At 42.1% G+C, this 16882-nt stretch overlaps 1 protein-coding gene across 1 annotated transcript; it reads left to right on the top strand.

Moving 5' to 3' along the window:
• Window positions 1-10508: 10508 nt before the first annotated feature.
• LOC132129644 (protein-glutamine gamma-glutamyltransferase K-like) lies at window positions 10509-15950 on the top strand. Its single transcript, XM_059541284.1, has 14 exons — window positions 10509-10622; window positions 10947-11347; window positions 11479-11670; window positions 11801-12052; window positions 12175-12293; window positions 13108-13215; window positions 13363-13540; window positions 13628-13766; window positions 13857-14049; window positions 14140-14293; window positions 14436-14720; window positions 14883-15043; window positions 15134-15270; window positions 15476-15950. The coding sequence occupies exons 2-14, from the start codon at window positions 10948-10950 to the stop codon at window positions 15621-15623; spliced, it is 2466 nt and encodes an 821-aa protein (XP_059397267.1). The 5' UTR covers window positions 10509-10622; window position 10947; the 3' UTR covers window positions 15624-15950.
• Window positions 15951-16882: the final 932 nt, after the last annotated feature.

Genomic DNA, 16882 nt, shown 5'->3' on the forward strand with positions numbered 1-16882 from the left:
CCTTAATTAGCAGTAGCATTACTAGCCCCGGCCCGACAGGTGTCGTAATACCAGTTTCGGCCATGGGAGGCGGTATGCGGGCAACATAACCACCAGCCAACCTGCAATACACGAATAACTCGCACGGCTTGTGGGCGTAATCTAACCTGATGTCAATCAAGCGGAAGGATGGTTGAAGCCCTTGGCAAGAGACCACCACCCGCTACAGGGAAACAACCGCGCTCGGAAACACAAATCAAATCCGATAAGAAAAGGAGCCGAACCAGAGTAAACATCGGCACTGCTTTCAATCGCTGGAGACAACTGATGGACCTGAAAGAAATGAGGTTTGACACCGAACTTGCAACATTTCTTTTGGATTGGTAAGTTAGATGCTGTTAGTATTTCGCTAGAAGTTTGTTTTATATGTTTGTGTATTTTTTTTCGGGAAGATATAACATAGAAATGTATCGAAGGCTGTTCTATAAACGTGCTAATGTTAGCGATGGCTAACCGTAGCTGCGTTTGATAATTAGCTAGCTATAACTTACCCATATTTTTATATCATAAGTAACCTGCTCTGTCTAGTCTGTTGGTCTCCGTGTCCTCTTTGCTTCGTGGTTTTTCTGTACGTGAGAATGTGTGGCGTGAAAGCGTGTGAAAAGAGTCAATTGCGTGTGTCTCACGGTGAATGCTTGAGAGTTGCCAGCTCTGGTTACGTTGGTTGGCGCTAGCTTGGTCAACATCAGCTGTCTGATGTTGACCAATGATGTTGACAGAATGCTGTCTGTCAAATTAATTTAATTCCAATAATGTGTATATACAACTCAATGTAATATGAACAAAATGAATATGAACATATTCACTGGTAAAGGTGAAGGGGAGTAGCTTGAAGATGTCATGTTTCAAAATCACTTGACATCACCCAACGTTCCTCTGGAGGCAAAACGTCCTCTTATAGCAGCGGTTCTCATTTACAGTCCTCGCACCCCACTGCTCTGCATATTTTGCACGTTTCTCTTTGTTAACACACCTGATTCAGATAATCAGCTCGTTAGAAATTAACTCCATGCATGAACTGTGTTCTAATTGTTCATTGCTCCCTACTCCCTGAGCAGGGAAAATCTGTTGAAGTTTACCTCACATCGAAACATTCATTCACTGACGTCTTTAAACATGTACAACTGTGACAACATATACCTCTGTAAATCAATACAATTTAAATTCACGTCTTGCACACTTCAATGCACTTTGATTGGAACATATAGCTACGTTCACTTCGAACTGGAATCATGGCTGAATATCCTGTGATGACCACTTTGCAGGGCACTTATGTTTGAATAGAACAAATGTCTGAAGCTCTAAGAGAAACGTTCAAAATGTGCAGAGCAGTGGGGCGCGAAGACTGCAATTGAGAACCGCTGTCTTATAGGCTTCGGCTATGCTCTAGTGTTGTTGTGAAGGTAGGGGCGGAGCATAGAGACTATGCTGTTTCTCGTTTGTTACTCTAGAGTAGACCAATTCACTTTATTAAGGCATACTGCCCCCATCTGGTATGGAATGTGGAGTATGACTTGATTTTTTGCCAGATATGACAGATGGCACCTTTAAAAAAAATACACACACCAAACACAGCAGATAAACACTGAAAATAAATAACAGATTTGGCAGTCAGAAGTAATTATGTATACTGCACTGAAGAAGCCTGACAACAGATCATGACATGAAAAGTCTAGTAGTTTCTGTGATGTAGCTAAGTAAAATAGAGAGGAGAAAATGCCCCAACCTTTCCAAACACATGATTTTCTTTTCCAAGACAAATCCAGTGACCATCAACACTTCATGTGTGGTTCCTACTGTCTTGGATATTTCTGTATTGATGGACTTAATTATGATTAATTATGGGTAAGACTGACTAGAGCATTATAATAGTGGTCTGTAATACATAATAGAAATTATAAAATGCCTTACAGTAGTATCAGCCGTATCAGAGCAACCCTGTTTTTCAAAAGTACAGTGCTGAAAGCTCATTGAGCTCATTCTTGAGAGTTTTGCATCTCCAAAATTTTGGTTTCCATCCAACATCTTCATCAACTGTGCCACACTATCACATATTGCACTGATTTCACTGACTAAACTAAATTATTATCATTTTATAAACACAATGGCATTTTAAGTAAATCCATTTTGACATGGAATGAATTCGAATTGAATAAAAGGATGGATGGAATAATATATGGATGGATGAATAAATGGACAGAATGATGGATGGATGGGTGGTCAGACTGAATGAATACTGAATAAATGAATAATGTGCTTTTCATTGTTTTCTGTCAATTTTGTACAAAAATAATAGACACACTGTAGTTGTTATATCAATTTGCTAAAGCCTTTGTAGAGTCATTATTAATTTAATAATGTGCTGAACAGTTGATTTATGGATGTATTTGGGTCATTTTAATTTAATTGGTCACATTAAAGGCTTTTTTTACTTATTTTCTCATACACCTTCTGGGTGGAGGACAAGGTTCGGGATAGTGAACAATTATATTGTCTCAGAAAAGAAAATCATGACATACTTGAAAATGCCTTTTATAATATAGTTGATAAATCCAAAGGTGCATAATGTTTTGAAGTTATGAAATCAGATTCCGTGCTTCCACTTGCTCTTGTCAGATAGACATCTCTTCCAACATCACTGCATGGGGACGCTGTTTTATTCACACGCCCTGAAGCAACATTTTATCTTCTGTCAGGGAAAAGGAAATTAAAAATCTAATTAAAGAATAAAACATGAAAATTAAACATGTCATTTTTAAAATAAATTCTCTAGCATGAGAATTTTCATACTCATTTTCTCTGCTTTCCAATTTTATGAGTCATTCTATTTAATAACTGACTAACAGTCATATATCAAAGAGTCATCCTTGTTCTGACAATTATGAGAATAAATGTAGAAATAACAGTAATGGACTCCTATCAATACTGCAATTTAATTTAATTTAATAAAGCAATATTACTGTATCTACCAGAGCAAATTTTGCCTTAAAATCTATTATCTATGTTGAACAGAGATTAATTCCTTCAAATATATGTAAAAAAAAAAAAAAAAAAATTCTGCTTTGCATGAAATAAATCATTGTGCTGCTCTCTTAATATAAAAAGATTAACAAACAGGGTCATTATGAAATATATAGACACATGTTGCTTATAGAATGTTTCTGATATCTAGGTCTCTGAGAGAATGTTAATGTATACAGCAATAAGTACAATTCAACATACACATTAAGAAAAAAAAATACACTGCCTATGCTGGATAAACCAATATATTGGCAACAGAAATAAAACACATATATATATATATATATATATATATATATATATATATATATATATATATATATATATATATATATATATATATATAGTTTTATGAAGTTTTATTTCTGTTGTCAATATCTTGGTGTATCCAACATAGGCAGTGTCACGCTGATTTTAATGAGTTCTATTCTCTGGTATAGATGTTAGTCTAAAATGAAAGTTCAGAACAAATCAACTAAGATGTTAATTTCTCCCATTAAATGTAATTTTATTAATAAGATTCGGGAGGAGCGCGTCAGATACTTAGCCTAACCAACACAGGTGGACCATAATCAAGTAATCAATCCCATAGTATAAATATCGCTGACTTACCTCTATCCACTGACGGTTTATCAGCATGATGGTTCGCTTCGTCCGTCATCTTACCACAGACCCAATTTTCGTACCAACGAAGTGAGCTACACAGGGGATTTATAAGACCTGCTGCTGCTTTTCTCGGACCCGAGATCATTTCTACCCAGCCAAACACGGCCGTTGAGCAGCATTAAGCGTCATCGTGACAGCTGCTCTCCTCGCCAAGCCACACGTCGTGGCCAATAGACCGTGCAAGCTCCGAGCTCGCCTTGCTCGACACAACAATCGTGCCGCCCGAGACCGAGCCCTCCCCGAGCGCTGGATTGCAGCAGAAAGAACCCAACCAGCACGGGTCGAACCCCAGTTCTCACCGCGGCTCAGCCTTTCACCCCGGCGTACCGGCCGAGTGGCAGTTTGAGGCCGCTTCCTCTAGCAGCGCAGACCGCGCGACGTTAACCAATACATTTTCAGGCGAAGACGCTAAAAACAGGTTCTTCTTTTTCTTCATTGGATTTTTACGGCAGTTGGCATCCAAAGTGTTGCATCTAAAAGCAGGTTCGCGGCAAAAGTTTGTTAAACGACGTCATGACGCAGTTCCGTCTTCTGCTAGTGGCGGTTTTGGCAAACCAGCGTAAAGGTGCATTACCACCACCTGCTGATCTGGAGTGTGGATTGCGCATAGATTTGGACTACAGATACAAACGTTCCGTCGGACGAAGGTGCCACTTAACCACGAAGCAAAGGCATTACATTCGCCTTACCGCGCACGTTTAAACCTCACGGAAATGATACAGACATAAGTTCCATGAAGGAGAAAGGAAAAAAAAAAAAAAAAAAAAAAAAAAAGCTCGTAAGTCTCTGGATAAAAGAGTCTCTGCTAAATGCTTAATTTAATTTTAAATTTTAATTTCTATGCAAGTTTTCTGGTAGGACCAAATCATTTAGGGACCTATTTCACCATTCACAGGTGTGATCACTCAAAATTCATCTAAAACGCATCCGCTATAGTGTTTCAACGCAGGATAGCAAGTGTGAGTAAAATAACTGTCGCCTTTTAAGTCCACATGAAATCAAAAATTGACTATATTTACTTTGTTTGCCTAAATCGATCGTTTTGTGCTGAACAATTCATCCATGCGAGCCAATCCACACAAAAAAAAAAAAAAAAAAAAAAAAAATTCTGCTTTAATCAAAATCTGAAAATGCCCCCCCCCCTCTGCATTGGAGGACCTTCACTGATGATGTAGGCTTGAGGAATTTGGTGTCTGCTTAATCCATAACCACGCCCCTCAAACTGACACTGACAGGCTGCCTGTGTGTAGCGAGCATTGACAGCGTGTGAAAGGAGAGATGGCAAGGAGGTGCATTTTTGTAAATGATCCTCGGCGTGTTCCTGTTCTCATCTTCCTTTTCCTGCTGAAACTAAATTGTGGTGATTCAGGTGGCGAGTAATCCTCAATAACCGATTGTAAACTTGCATTTAGATCTGTCTCTATTTTTCGAATTAAACACCTACTTATCTAGATCCAATCAGGTGCTAGTTGGAAAATAAGCCACGCCCACTACTTTCCTCATTTATTATTCCGTTTCTCTCGGAAATACGTCACAACACTGGAGAAAAGTCGTTTGCAACTTCCGTTTCACGGGGACTTTAAGGACCGTAATACGAAAAAACTGGCAAGTAAACATCTTTAGAAACCACTTGGAAGCGAATAGCACATAACTGCCATTAACCCATTTGCTTGCAAGCATCGCCAACCGCCCCAGTTTATTATCGTTCATTTTCACAGCACGTTAAACATCACTCCCTTACTTGATCCGGCATCAATTGAAAGCCAATTGACCAATATTTCGATAAAACATCATTTCAGTGACAGTTATTAAGTAATTATGTCAGGAAAACGATTCCTATTCCTGAACGGTAAACGTCGAAGTGTTAGCTCGTGGACAAATGTTGATCATGGATCTAGTCAGAAAGAATCATGAGCAGAAACATCTTTATTTTGGGTATGTAATTTCTGTCTCCATGTCAAAAATGGGGGGTGACTGGTAAGGGGTTAATGTTATTGCTGTAATCATGTCTTTCGGTACAACGTCTTACAAGACTAAACATGCTTCATCGTTTCCAAAAGCCTCTGTTTCCACAGTCCATACTACAACGTGAAAACAGCGTTCCAAACGTATCCGCTCAGGAAACCGTCTAAAGAGCCTGGAGGCCAAACGAGAGGAAAGATGCTTTTCCAACAGGAACCTAATAATGTGGACAAGGCTCGAGGAATTGTCAAATCAGGCAACCAATTGCTGAGCTGGTTACACAGTAGGCTACCCATTCATTTTTAGTTTGCCCCATCAAATGTTACTAACCTTTTTTTTTTTTTACTCTTCCCACAGCCAACATCTACAGCAGCCGAAGCAAGTAGCCTTGCACGTACCTCCTCACTGCCGCAGCAGTGTCTGCTCCCGCAGGGGCCTTTCCTATACCTCCTCACTGCCGCAGCAGTTACTGCTCCCGCAGGAGCCTTACCTGTACCTCATCACTGCCGCAGCAGCGTCTGCTCCCGCAGGAGACTTTCCCGTATCTCCCCACTGCCGCAGCAATGTCTGCTCCCGCAGGAGCCTTTCCTATACCTCCTCACTGCTGCAGCAGTGTCTGCTCCCGCAGGAGCCTTTCCCGTATCTCTCCACTGCCGCAGCAGTGTCTGCTCCCACAGGAGCCTTTCCTATACCTCCTCACTGCCGCAGCAGTGTCTGCTCCCGCAGAAGCCTTCCCTATACCTCCCCACTGCCGCAGCAGCGTCTGCTCCCGCAGGAGCCTTTCCCGTATCTCCCCACTGCCGCAGCAGTGTCTGCTCCCGCAGGAGCCTTTCCTATACCTCCTCACTGCCGCAGTAGTGTCTGCTCCCGCAGGAGCCTTTCCTATACCTCCTCACTGCTGCAGCAGTGTCTGCTCCCGCAGGAGCCTTTCCTATACCTCCCCACTGCCGCAGCAGTGTCTGCTCCCGCAGGAGCCTTTCCTATACCTCCCCACTGCCGCAGCAGTGTCTGCTCCCGCAGGAGCCTTTCCTATACCTCCTCACTGCCGCAGCAGTATCTGCTCCTGCAGGAGCCTTTCCTGTATCTCCCCACTGCCACAGCAGCGTCTGTTCACACGCAAAAAAAAAAAAAAAAAAAAAAATAATACTAATAATAATTTCCGCTTCTAGGTATGCCAGGCATCCTAGGTTGCGGTGACAGCATCATGTATCGACAATAGCCAAGACTATATTAGGCCCATTCTCCAATCAACGTTTTTTATTATTTTTTTTAATTATAATTATCAGGCGGCCTACCATAATTCGGCTATCAAACCGCTCCGTTATCCCATCTCAGCACTGCACTTCACGCTCGCCCGTGCTCTCAAAGGATGACGTGAGCCTGCAGGTGGCAAAGAAGTCTCCATCCACATACAGACATGCATCGTTTGCAGATATAAGGTATTCCATCGTACTTTAACAGGTAAATCCGATACGTGCCACATTTTAAAGGAGCTCTCACTAACGGAGTTTAATGCCACAGTTACATTAGAATGCATCTCATTCTGGTCTCAGGGGCGGCGCGTCGGTCCCATCATGAGGCATGTGGTCCGGAGCGCGTATGACCAAGGCATCATTTCAACCGAACTCACTCCAAATATATGAACTTACCGGTTTTTGAATACCTTACATTTAAGGCAGTTGTTTACGTCCATATTAGGGTTAAATCGTCGGACTTTAAATAAAATCTACTATAGTTTAAAAAATAAATAAATAAATAAATAAAAATAAAAAATAAAATAAATACTTATGAAAAATAATTTCACTGGACAAGCGAGATGACAATAGTGCCGACTACATGAACTAGCAGTTTTAAATATAGTATTTTATATTTAATGCCAGTTTATCAGTACGTCCAAAAAATATATATTTTTTTTTTTCGATTATTGGTGATTCCATAGGCTTTTTCGTGCACCTGCATGGTTAAAATGGCAAATAGTAAGCTCAGACAAGTATAAAGAATCTTTTTCTTACTCCACCCATGCACGATTACATCGTCGATATGTACCATCGATCTCATGTGCTGACAATATGACAATACGACAACGACCACATCGCCGATACACGGCACCTATTTGGGGTACACTGGCACAGGAAATCCTATTTATTTTTGCACGCTTAATTTCGAATACAATGACTACAACAAGATTTTTCGGACTCATTATCGGAAGCAGCTTATTGGATTTGCTAAACAATTATTCAAGTAAGCCTCACAGCGTCTACCCTCGTAGACAACCAAATCCTCCTCAGTATCGAACTCCCTGTCAGGCGCTGCAAGAGTGCTCCCGGTTGAGCCAACCTTTGCCTTCTTCGTTCAACTATCAGCAAAGCTTACTCGTATGACATCGTGAGTATTAAACTCCTGTCAGACGCTTTCCCGCTTAAGCAATCTTGGACTTTCCATCCGACCACCAGCGAAGTTTACCCGATTAAAAAGCTAGATTAACCCCCCCAAAAAAAAAAAAAAATTTAAATCTATCATTCATAATCAATACCGCCGATGCTAGCCAACCTTACCTTTTCAATCTTATGACCAGCGAGGCTTCTCTCTTCGATGACAGGAGCTTGAGCTCCCATCGGATGCCGACGAGAGCCTCCCGGCCAGACAACCTCACCTTTTCCATTCTGCGGCCAACAAGGCTTACCCGTTCGTTGCCTGGAGCTCACACTCCCTTCGGACGTAGGTAAAAGCCCCTGGCTACCTGTTTTGCCATTCTGTCTTACGTACGGAGAGGTTTACCCATCCAATGCATGGAGTCAAGGCTCCCATTGGATGTAGGTGAGAGCTTCCCGGCTAGACAACCTTACCTTTTCCGTCCTTTGGCCAGCGAGGCTTAACCGTTCGATTCCGGGAGCTAAGCTCCTGTCGGCCGAAGGTAAGAGCCTCCCGGCCGGACAACCTTTTCCGTCCTTCAGCCAGAGAGGTTTACCCGTTCGATTCCTGGAGCTAAGCTCCTATCGGACGTCGGTCAGAGCCTCCTGGCTAGACAACCTGACCTTTTCCATCCTTGGCCAGCGAGGCTCACCCGTTCGATGAGAGTGCTCCCATCGGACGCCGGCGAGAGCCTCCTGGCCAGCCAATCACGACCATTCCGCATGGTCTAGGTTACAAAACCTACAAGCAAGCCGTTCGATGCCGCACGCACCGAACACACAATAAACCCTCCCTCCTTCCTACGGTCGCCAAGGCTTACCCGTCTCTTGCCGTGAGTAGCAAACTCCCATAAGACGCTGACAACAGCCTAACGACCACACAAACTTACCTTTTCCACCCTACGGCCTGCGAGGCTCACCCAGTTGTTTTTGGGGAACTGGAAGTCCCCGTTGGATGCGGGCAAATGCCTCCTGGCCACCTATCGTTACCTTTTCTGTCACACATCCGGAGAGGCTTACCCGTTCGATGCGTGTGCTCCCTTCGGACGCCGGCGAGAGCCTCCCGGTTAGACAACCTTACCTTTTCCTTTTCTATGGTCAGCGAGGCTTACCCGTTCGATGCGCGTGCTCCCTTCGGACGCTGGCGAGAGCCTCCTGGACAGACTGGCTTTACGTTTCCACTCTACGGTCGGCGAGGCTTACCCGTTCGATGCGTGTGCTCCCTTCGGACGTCGGTAACAGTCTCTCGGCCACGCAACTTCTTTTTCCATTTGACGGTAGGCGAGGCTTAACCGTCCGATGCTACGAGTCTCGTCCTCTCGCCAAATCCTGCAAAAAAAAAAAAAAAAAAATTATAATAACTCAGCTACCCTCAGCTACCCTCACATCTTTTAACCCCGCCTGGCGAGGCTTACCCGTTCGATGTTCTGAGCCTAATGCCCCATCGGATGCTGCGAGAGACCTCCCCAGTCGGGTTTTCCTTTCCACTCTCCCCGTCCGGCGAGGCTTACCCGTCTGTTGCGTGCGCTCCCTTCAGACGTCTGGCGAGAGTTCTCCCGGGCGGGCCTATGCTTGCCGGCCGCAAGTGAGTCTCATCCATCTAATGCCGTGAGTCGGGATCTCCCATCAGATGTCGCCAGAGTCCTCCTTGTCGGCCAGCCCAAAGCTTTTTATCTGCCAAACCGAGAGGACCCAGACGTCCGTCATTCTGAGTCTCAATCTCCTGTCGGAGGCTTCATGGGCCCTCTCGGTCAGCACTAGGCCCTTCACCCACTGAATAGCAGGGGCTATCAGCCAGTAGGGCCCGTACGCCGACACCATGACCTATTCCGGTCGAGGCAACTCGGGTCCTCCCGGTCGGGCACCACAACCACGCTGCTCCTCCTCATCGGCCGGTAGGGCTCACCGTTCCAACGCCAAAAAGCTTCAGTTGAGCATCGGCCCGAGCCCTACCGACCGGGCGCCAACAACCACGTAGTTCACTAGCTAAAGCCGGTAGGGCCTACTCTCCCAATGCCCAAGTCGCTCTCTCGGAGTATGTAGGCCCTTCCAACCTGCCAACGAGACGAATCCTCAGACACCAAATCAGCCCCCGCCAGTACTCTATGCTTTTGGGGGGGCATTCTCTAAACTGGCGGCTGTCCTCATGTACATTTGCTTTTTGGGGGGTACTCTAGGTTCGGGCCATTCCCGAGCTCGGAGCCCTTCCCCGGACAGCACGCCAAATACGCATTCCATACCTCAGCTAATTATATGTAAGCGTGAACTATTGAATTCTCTAAAAGAAACAATTAAAATGAATATGACTCAAAATCCTTTAATCTCTTTCTTAAGAGAACAACTATTCACACTTCAGCTATGAGCTGTGGATGGGGTGGAGATGGAGATGTAGTATAAATATCCCGTCTGCTGTAGAGACAAACTACAGAACGAGCCACAAGCTGGTTAAAGCAGGACTTACTGTTCACTTTCTGCAGCAGTTTTCAGTTCAGTTTCTCTTGAACAGACAAGGACAACATCCATGTAAGTAATCATCTCAGACATTGTTTGAAACTTTATCAAATTATTCATTTCTATTAGAAAGCTGACATCTAGAATTCATAGGCTGTTTTGTGGTTCGAGAGTTGGTTAAAAACTCTTGTACTGGTATGAACTTTATATAGCTAAAATATTTGGGAACAGCCTAATGTTTCATGTAAGGATATGTTTTTGCTGTCTAGTAATTACAGCTTAAAAAGAAACTGGAGATCTGATTTCTAAGAACGAAGAGACCCAATTTATGAATTATTAACCATCTACTGACCAATTACAGATCACACTCATGACTCTCATTTCTTTTTTGCCCAGCATGCCTTTTGTATACAACCCATACAAAAACCTCTGCAGCGTTGGCCGTTTCCCAGCCATTAAACTGCAGGAGTACAACTGCAGGAAAGCAGCACACTACACACCGGTTCACACCAACCCTCGCGTTAACCCATGCACTACCCCTTATCATTACCCATATGTTAACCCTTGCATTGACCCATGCACTACCCCTTATGCCTACCCATATGTTAACCCTTGTGTTAACCCATGCACTACTCCATATGCTACTCCTTGCGCTACTTCATATGATTATCCTTGCGGTACTTCATACTCTAATCCTTATGGTTTTGTTACACAATGTCATGATTATGACACAAAGGAAGTCGTCGTCAAGAATTATGTGGATGACTGTACAAGCACGCAAGTCTGTGGAGCAGAGAGTAAGAGTCTTCACATTTTCTTTATCTTTGTCCTGAAGTGTATGATGGGAAATGTGTTATTCTTAATCATAACTCAATGAATTATTTGCTTGAAAACTAATTACCTGTGTTTTGCTTTACAATTTTCTCAGATGCTGTCCTCCGGGTGAGTAAAGTCGACCTTCTCAAATGCAGGACCGGACTGAATCGTCAGGAGCATCACACACATTGTTTCCTTGATGACCATCTCATCGTCCGCAGAGGACAGTGTTTCAACATGTGGGTTGATCTGTGCCGTCCTTTCAATCCCAGTTGTGACAAGCTTCACCTGGAGCTCAAACTAGGTTAGTTTTTAAATGATTCAAGACAACAGATGATATACTGTATCTACATATGTAGAGGAGGAACATGTGAGGAGCTGAACCAGCCTTTCTACCGTCACTGGAATCTCTTGTTGTTTTGTATGTTTAACAGGTCATATCCCATCCATCCGGGACGGCACTTATGTGATCGTTCCAATTGTGGAAGAATTCAAGAAAGACTGCTGGGGGGCAAAGATTGTGGAACGAGGCCAAAACCGAATCAAACTGTGTGTGCACTCTGTTCCGACTGCTTGCGTTGGACGATACCAGCTCAGTGTCGTGACACACTGTCCAGGAGGCAGATTCACTTTACCTTATGTTCCTGAAAATGACATTTACATGCTGTTCAACCCCTGGTGTAAAGGTACGTGTTTGATTATACTTTAAAAACTGAACATATGAAAATGAAACAGAATGAGGAAAGAAAGAAACCGTTAAAACTTAATGGAGCTTCTCAGTTTCAAAGTCCAATGTTCTCTTTATCAGATGACTGTGTGCACCTGAGTGATGAGGCGGAGAGAGCTGAGTATGTGCTGAATGACATGGGCAGAATCTACTACGGAACTAAGCAGCAGATTGGCTGCAAAACATGGAACTTTGGTCAAGTAAGAGCCAAACTTTCACTCATGTATTACAAAAGTGTCTACCAATAACTCGTGTGTATATCAGAGAGATGCTGTGAATCCACTGACTTCAGTGGGAGTTTGGAGTCACTGGAAAATGTTAGAAATGACAAAACTGTTTTTTTTGCTAGTAAGTAATCTTAGTTATAAGCAAGTGCGCATGTGCGACCAAAAGAAAAAATGCACTGTGTAATTAAGTTCAGACCGCTCATTTGCGTACAGACATGTTTGACAGCTGTTATTGCACAACAACCATTTTAGATCGACAAACTGTAACAACGTATATACTGTAAAACTCACGTCTAGGCAGCCCACCAAAATAAAAGCTTGCTAAATTTAGGTTTGAAAATGGATGAAATTTCATATTAAAAAAATTTATTTTTGTTTACAATAAAATAATTGTATTTTTATTTAATAGTCCTTGTTTTTGTTTTAAAATGTATTATCACACTTTAGTTTTTTGTCATTTTAAAAAACTAAATAAAGTTCAGTAATATTATTATCGCTTTTATTAGTTACATACATACATATATATAGGTTTTGTTTAATGGGTCACACTGTGTGCATTGTGAGAACCAAACCAAATCTCCAGGTGCTCTTATGAGGACCAGACTGAATAACACTTATGTGCACCCCTGCCTATAAGTAACAAGGGTGTACATTAAAAATGCTGGAACCTATTGGGGTTGCTGCTGGAAATGTTTTTCACATCCCATTTCTAATCCCATCTGAGACATAATTCTACAGAATTTAATGCACAATCTCTAATTTCTTTACTCTGCTGTCTGATTCTTAGTTTGAGAAGGGAATCTTGTCTGCGTGTATGTATGTGTTGGAGAAGAGCTGTACACCTTGCTCAGGGTGGGGAAGCCCCATTAACATTTCCAGAGTGGTTTCTGACATGGTGAGTCTTCATTTCCTTCTTATCAACACCCTGATTTCATGTTGGAAATCCTTCAAAATGGTCAGATTTGTTCTTTTCTGAATGGTATTTCTTCACGAAGTTTACTGCATTTAAAATAAATTAGTTTAAATCATCTCTCCTTAACAGGTTATTGCCAACAAAGGCTGTGGTGTGCTGGTGGGTAACTGGTCACACTGCTATGGAGATGGAACTGCTCCTACATCCTGGTGCAGCAGCAGTGCCATCCTGAAACAGTTCTACAAATGTGGAGGAACGCCAGTCAAGTATGGACAGAGCTTGGCCTTTGCTGGAGTCACCAACACACGTAAGAGTTCCTGGAGACTGGACAAGGAGAAGTTTTGAGAAAGTGATTACAGATGTATTTATTTTGTTGTTCTTCTCTTTCTCTTAGTGTTGAGATGTTTGGGTATTCCTGCTCGTCCAGTTTCAAACTTCTGTTCTGCTCATGACACTGATGTTCATTTGTCAACTGATGTCTACTTGGATGAGAAATTTCAGCTGATCGATCACATGAACCGTGATCCAATCTGGTAAGTATCATTACCATTTATAATGTCACCAAGAGTTCCTCTGAATGTCCATGAAGTGTTTCTAGATCTTTCTTCTTCTCTTCCATGTAGGAACTACCATGTGTGGAATGAGGCCTGGATGACTCGGCCAGACCTGCCATCTGGTTTTGGAGGTTGGCAGGTGGTTGATTCCACTCCTCAACTGACCGGCCAGGGCTTCTTCCGCTGCGGCCCCACCTCTGTTGCTGCGATCCGCAGCGGGCAGGTCTTCCTGAAGCATGATGTGCCCTTCCTTTTCGCAGAAGTGCGTTATTTCCTTTAATTTGCCATTGCATACAATTTACATACAGCGATTATATTGACATATGACTTATGATTCCTATTGTGTCTCTAGGTAAACAATGATAAGGTTTACTGGCAGCGGAGATGTGACGGGACCTTTGGTGTTGTTCATATTGAGAAGGATGTAGTAGGTCACTGCATCAGTACCAAGGCCGTTGGCTCAGATCAACGTGTAGACATCACAAATTTCTACAAACACCCATTTGGTAAAACCCACAACCATTTCACTTAAAACATCTGCTTCAGCCCTCAATACTTTGAACCATGGTGCTTACTGAAATTATGAAGTATGGTGTATCTCCTTGGATTCAATCATATGTGTGTTTTACTCTATCTTTTATTGATCAGGTTCTTCTGAGAAGAGCACTGCTTTGGAAACAGCCCTTCGTCATGGCTTGAGAAGATGCACATACCCACTGCCCTGTCCTGAGGATGTTGTCTGTGAAGTCAGCCTGAAAGAGGATGGACTATGTGTGGGCAAGGATGCCTTGCTTTACATCAATCTTAAAAACAAATGCAGCTCACCTCGTAGCGTCACCCTCTACAGCCAGGCTGCAGCCACGTACTACACCGGAGTCAGGAAGACCTTCCTGAAGAGAGACCAGACATGCATCGAGCTCAAGCCCTCTGAATGTGAGAAATCATAAAGATTTAAAAGATAAAGCTGAATTTGAGAAGTGATAAAGAGTTGCCATACATGATACCACCCAGTTGGCCTTATGCAGCTTATGGATAAAGAGACTTGTAATGAAAGCATGAGTATTAATTCAGTGTTTGTCATTTTTGCTATAATAGGCAGACCTCTGGAATGGACCCTGAGTTATGACGAGTATAAGGAACACCTGGTGGATCACTCCTCACTGATGCTCAACCTCTTTGGACACGTGGCTCAGACGAAGCAGGTTCTGGCCACACAGTACAACTTCAGACTGCGCACACCAGATCTTGTTATCGCTGTGAGTTTAAAGTTAGGTTTAACTGTTTTATCTTTTGATTGGTTGGAATTATTTAGTGTTAAATTGTGTCTTGTATGTGGTTCTTCTCAGCCTGTATGTGATGCTGTCTTGGGTCAAGAAGTGCCAGTCAAAATCACTTTCCAGAATCCACTGCCTTGTGTCCTGAAGAACTCTGTATTCCGCTTTGTGGGACTTGGACAGCAGCATGCCAGAGTTGTCAACTATGGGTAAAATTGATTTAATCGCTCAATAAAATAATGAATTATTTTTGAATTTTTCTATTTAATTTCCAATTAATTATATAAATTATGATTGCTGAACATAATGGTAAACTCAATATCTTTTGCTAAACAGTTTGTTTAATTTAATTAAAATAAAATAATAATAAAAAAAATATATATAGCAATATAATCGTCTTTCCTTCTTTCACAGTGACATTGCAGGGAATTCCACAGTGTGCCTGACAGAGAAGTTTATTCCCACGTGTCACGGCCCACAGAAACTTCTGGTCTCATTGGACTCTCCTCAGCTCACTCAGGTTCATGGATTCTCCAACATTGCTGTCAAACAGCATTGTTAAACCAATCAAATAACCAAAACAGAAGAAATGTCATGGCTCCATTGAATAGAAAGCGTTCACACTGAAATGATTTGCAGAGTTAGATAACAGCTGTTAGTTTCTCTAAACTTTCAGGTTGTAAACCTTAAACTTCTCTAATGCATTTAATCATGATGTAGGACAATTGCACTACTTCTTTATGCAAGACATTATTGTCTTTTCATCTTTTCAGATTTTTTAGTAGTCTTTCTGAAATTGCCATTTAGTTTGCAAGCTTATAAATGTATTTCTGAATAGTTATTAACAATTTTTTCCTAATTTGAAAGCTCAAGTAATAATATCATGGTGTTGGTTGTCCTGTGTAGCTTCAGCTTCAAATAAAATAAAAGAAATCCAGCATACTAAACTGTGTCAGTTTGTGATATTGAGAGGGATCTATTAAAATGAGGCTTTATTCATCTTGTCATTTAAAATTTGGTAGTACATTCTTGTCTTATATACTTTCCATAACATTGAATTTTATATCCAAACTTTTGCTTGTTTCTCAGAACATTAATATAGACCAGTGATCGCCAACCTGTCGATCGCAATCTCTATCACTGTTCCTGTTGCTGGCGGCAATAACAGAAAAAAAGGGATTTTTTTTTTTTTTTTTTTTTACATTTTTTCCCGTTTTTGTACTGGATTTTTTGTATTTATTTTACTTGTTATTTGGGGGAGTTACTGGGACAGTGATAAAGAAAAATACACCATGCCTTAGTAAACAGGTCATTTTAAAAGAGGCCAGAGATGCTTAAGATGAAAAACTTTAGCAGGCACTGTTTACTATAAGTGAAATATAGGAACAAACCTTAAATACTGAATTTGGGGTGAGGGGTTATATGGATGCATGAGCGCAAAGTACATGGGGGTTACAGGGGACATGTTTTCCACACTTTTAATAAAACGTAAATTCGTCCCCAATACTTTTTTCCGGGCAAGTCTGTTCACGTAGAGGTTTTCAGGGGCCAGTGTGAAAAAATCTAGATTTAAATTTAAAGAAAAAATTTGTAACAATATTTAATGCATGACTTGGCATTTTATTCATATCCAAAATAATGAGATTACAGAGTGCTAAATACTCTCATGCAGGTTAAATTTCATTCATACTAGATGTCAGAGGGTGCTCTTGAGCAGAAAGTCCAAAACGAATTCATAGAAGCAATAGCTATCCCAGTGCATTGTGATCAGGCGGGAAGGAAGTCGACCGGAAGTTGAAGTCGGTCGCGTGCCGCCATCTT

Source organism: Carassius carassius, chromosome 46, assembly GCF_963082965.1.
Source record: "Carassius carassius chromosome 46, fCarCar2.1, whole genome shotgun sequence".
NCBI classification, from domain to species: domain Eukaryota; kingdom Metazoa; phylum Chordata; class Actinopteri; order Cypriniformes; family Cyprinidae; genus Carassius; species Carassius carassius.